Source organism: Lygodium microphyllum, chromosome 9, assembly GCF_053477565.2.
Source record: "Lygodium microphyllum isolate KBCC chromosome 9, Lygodium_microphyllum_v1.1.10, whole genome shotgun sequence".
NCBI classification, from domain to species: Eukaryota; Viridiplantae; Streptophyta; class Polypodiopsida; order Schizaeales; family Lygodiaceae; genus Lygodium; species Lygodium microphyllum.
In genome coordinates this window covers 80564499-80568708 of record NC_141143.1, presented here as the reverse complement: position 1 = coordinate 80568708, position 4210 = coordinate 80564499, and the positions used below count along the sequence as shown (strand labels likewise).

Genomic DNA, 4210 nt, shown 5'->3' with positions numbered 1-4210 from the left:
CTGTTTTTACTTTCTTGAGAGGACATGAATTGTGTTCTCCCTTTTTGTCCTTGACAAGACATGAACTGTGTGGAACGCTCCAATAGCTTGTTACTATGGGACTTGCCCTTGTCTTGATATTTTTCTCTTTTTTTTGGCCGCTGTGTGTGTGTGTGTGTGTGTGTGTGTGTGTGTGTGAGGGCTGCAAGAGAAACTACGCGTGTATGTTCATGTGTTTGGACACATGGGAAAACCACAAAAGGGGAATGTACCCAAGGAAAAAAAGCAATGTCATGTTAGGTAAGCACAGAGAGAGACAGAGACACATAGAGAGAGAGAGGGATCAATGGAGGAGTCCTAGCCTGCTTGCAATTTTGGCAGTGCATGGCCCATGCTCAGCCAGTAATAAGAATCCAGACCAAATGCCTACTACAGACCCATGCCTTAACTAGAGCCTCACCATTACTACTGCTGACACAAAAAAAGCTTCAAGCATCTGAGACTTTGAGTACGACGGGAGAGAGAACATGTCTTGTCAAGCTCCACTCGATCCTTCAGCAGGAAATCATCCTGATTCCCCGATACATCATACCCCTCCCTCTCATATACCACAATCACACAAACATAGGCACACAATTCGCTTCTCGCATGCAGGAAAAGCATGCTTCCTTTGTCCTTGATTAAGACCGCAAAGAGAGTAGTAGTGAGGCTGCAGGCAGGTAAAAGGTAAAGCTCCTTTGATCTTTTGGAGCACCCCCCATTCTCCCTCTTTCCGTCTTCATACAGATTGTCGTTTTCTTGTCCTGTATTTCCCCCTTATTTATGGCCTTCGTCTCCTTCTTTGCTTCCAGGGCATGGCCGCACACCCACCCATAGGGTAGCTTGGATCCTCTTTTCTCGCTCCATTAATTCCCTTTCAATCTTCTCTGTGGTTGCAAGATATGGGGTTTCCTGGATTCCAGGCTGTCTCCGCTGGCATCTTCTCCATCCTCATTTTCAACACAGTCCTCTCCATCGCCGCTGCCTTCAACCATATCTCCACATCCTTGCTGCTCATCCTCGGCATCCAACCCCACCGTCCTCACCCCAGTCTGCCAGAGCCCGATGCCTACATTACCTCTGCACTCACCCTCCTAAGCATCTGTGCCGAAATCCGGTCATCTCTGCTGTCGGTAACCTACGATCCGGCTGTGCATGGCAGCAGTGGCAACAGCCAGGGCCGGGGTGGCAATCCACCGGATGCGCACTGCGCAGTGTGCCTCTCTGAGTTTGAGTGCGGGGCATGCATCGTGCAGCTGCCGCGGTGTGGCCATGTCTTCCACCGGCAGTGTGTGGATCGTTGCCTGGATCATCAGCAGACGACGTGCCCCCTGTGCAGGGCACCTCTGGTCTCAGAGGAGATGGCACGGCAAAGCAGGCGGCGAGAGCAGGAGCTCGCAGAGGAGCTTCTGGCGCTGGTGTCGTGCCATGGGCATCATGGCAGCCTCTGGCACTGGTGGTGAAAAGAATTGCATGGCGGTTTGCCAACATCTGTCATGATAACCAACATATTGGCAGACAAGCCCTCTGCATAATCTGCACATTCATAACCTACATATACACTGATAAAGGCCCTTGCATCATCTGCAAAAATTCCGCCTTGAGAATTTACGTAGTATATGCACAGACGAGGCCGTTGCATCATCTCCACATCCTGCCTCGATAATCTAAATAACATTCACAGACAAGTCCTCTGCACATCCTGTCTTGAGAATTTACATACGCAATCTATATATATATATATATATATATATATATGTATGTCCAATAGATGTCCCACGACTCACTATTTGCAACTCTTTTTCTACATTTTATATACAAGATTTTCCATGCAAGCGATAGTTTAAAGGGGTGTTCTCGCGTTTCATGTTTGTCTTTGTCCCCATTAACATGTGCTTATAGTCATCTAGGCACAACTCTTTTGACATGGATTTCCAATCTGCCCTTGTGATGGGTTGAAGATTATGTCTTAGTGTCTTTGTATGGGGCTTTTTGTTGATTATGTTGTATTTTTATTGCGTATAGCAATACTTACATGCAATTTAAGAAAAGTTTTTAAAATCACTCGTGCGGAAACCTAGTCCTTAACTATGCCTAGCTTCTGTGTAAAACAACATTCAGTGCCCCAAGTGTAAGACAGCATTAGAGTAAGTTAAATCCTTAAACAAGTTTCAGCCAGTGCTAGCTTAATGAAAGTGCAAATGCCAAGAATTGCTTGTTCAATTGCTACAAATTAAAGCCAAGGTCATAAACTTGCATTTTTGGGGCAAGAGCCTAATTTGCTTTTAAAATGGGCAACAAATGAGTCTAATTTGGGTTTCAAATGAAGTGCTTAGAAGTCCCCTCCAATGTATTGCTACATTCAATAGTCTTAGTGAGTCCCATGTGATATCAAGTTTATTATTAGCCATTTGCTAAACTCATATCCTTATTTTCTTCTAAATTTCATCTCTAGTTACTTTTGACAAAAGGGATGCCCTCACTCTCTCACTTTACTAGTTCCAATATATCTCAGTTGATTAATCTAAAATCAAGAGGGAAACCTCTTAGGCCTTCATCTTCTCAATCCTTTACACTCTTTGGAAGAGGTCTTCCATAGCTTGGGTGTGCAAGCATTCCTAATATAGCCATGCCCCTAACTCTTACAACAAAGAGACACAAGTATCCGTAGTGAGACCATGCTCTCACAACTAACATAATTAATTTCCAACACTAGGACTTCAAGTGTATATATTGAATCAACAACTTAGGGGTGTAGTTGCACTCTAGAGAATCTTTACGAAATGAGATTTTTTAATAACATAATATTAAATATTTGAAAAGGGGGGTGATTAGAACCATAGCATAACTAGGGGAAAGAATTCTAGTCGTTTCCATGGTATTTAATTAGTTAAGCCCAAGAGGTGTTTAGATGTTCTCTAATTTTTTGACATGTAAGTGTAATTTGGCTGTGTGTTTCGTAATTAGCTACCTATGGTTGGCTTACTTTATCAAATCTTCGATATGAGGGGTGAGCTAATTAACCTAGGTTGGTGGTGTTAATCAGAGTAGGATATAAGGAAACTCTATACACTTTTCCTTGTTTGAATTTGGTTGCCCCTATTTAGAAGAAATTGTATCCCCTATGCAAGTGTAGGCCATAATAGTTACATTTATGTCATTATTTAACTCAAATGATAGGATGCATTTGTAAAAAGTGTTTGTCTCAAGTCTTACAAGGTAAGGGTGTAAAGGTATTCCAAAGGGTTAGTTAGCATCTTGAATGTCATAAATTAATCATTGACTTTAGGTTTGATAGCGATTACTCAAAAGCTCAATTATGAATATGGTTTTTGGCTGTTAAGGATAAAGTTATTTGGATGCATGAAATAACTAGGTGTAAATAAAAGTTTGTCTTTACTAGGTTTTGAACTTTATAGAAGTCCTCAAAGCATTGGGGCCTTATAAAGTCTAGACATATTATCAAAATATTAGTAAGTCTAGGTTGACCAAACTAAAGTTACACAAACTAGAGTAACATTAGAGAAAATGTATTGAAAACAAATCATGCATGTTCATGCTCCCCAGAAGAAATAATAAAGATCAAAATCGTAACCCCAATTTAGAAGCAAAAGGCACCCCTTCTGGTTGTTGGCTTTTGAAACCAACCTTTTACGAACTAGATTCTTTTAAGGAAATTTGCAAACCTAATTCTTGTTCCTGGAAAGATTAGATAAAGGACCTAAAAAGGTGAAGATATGGTTGATGGAAAGAAATACCATCCATGGATGGCCGACCGACACTCGATGATCATGAAAGACAAGAAGAAGTGTTGGTAAATTACACATTTCAAAAAGAGTAGCTCGCATGGCCCTATATAAGTATCGACCAAATGAGTTAAAGAATCAAGCAACATTTGATAGATAGAGAGAGAGAGAGAGGAAAGTTGGGACATGATGCGTGATTTGCGTGATTTGTCTTGCATGCGCGCGCGCGCTCTCTCTCTCTCTCTCTCTCTCATTCTTATTCTTGCTTCCTTGAAACTGCCATGGCGATTGTCATATTGTTGGAGGTTATCTATCTATCGGTGAACCATCCGATCTCAGGTGCTTGAAATCAATGAATAGTTGGCTGTCATCGATGCGCTTTATTGGGATTGGTATCAGTGCGACATTAGGCCCCTTCGCGCAAGCAGAGATGGAGGACATGCTCA

The 4210-nt window shown here is 42.0% G+C and overlaps 1 protein-coding gene across 1 annotated transcript; it reads left to right on the top strand.

Annotated features, from left to right (window-relative positions):
* The first annotated feature begins 770 nt into the window (after positions 1-770).
* Positions 771-2003, top strand: LOC148031231 (E3 ubiquitin-protein ligase RHA2A-like). Its single transcript, XM_087685699.1, has one exon. It carries the CDS (start codon positions 921-923, stop codon positions 1479-1481), a length of 561 nt encoding a protein of 186 aa, XP_087541825.1. The 5' UTR covers positions 771-920; the 3' UTR covers positions 1482-2003.
* Positions 2004-4210: the final 2207 nt, after the last annotated feature.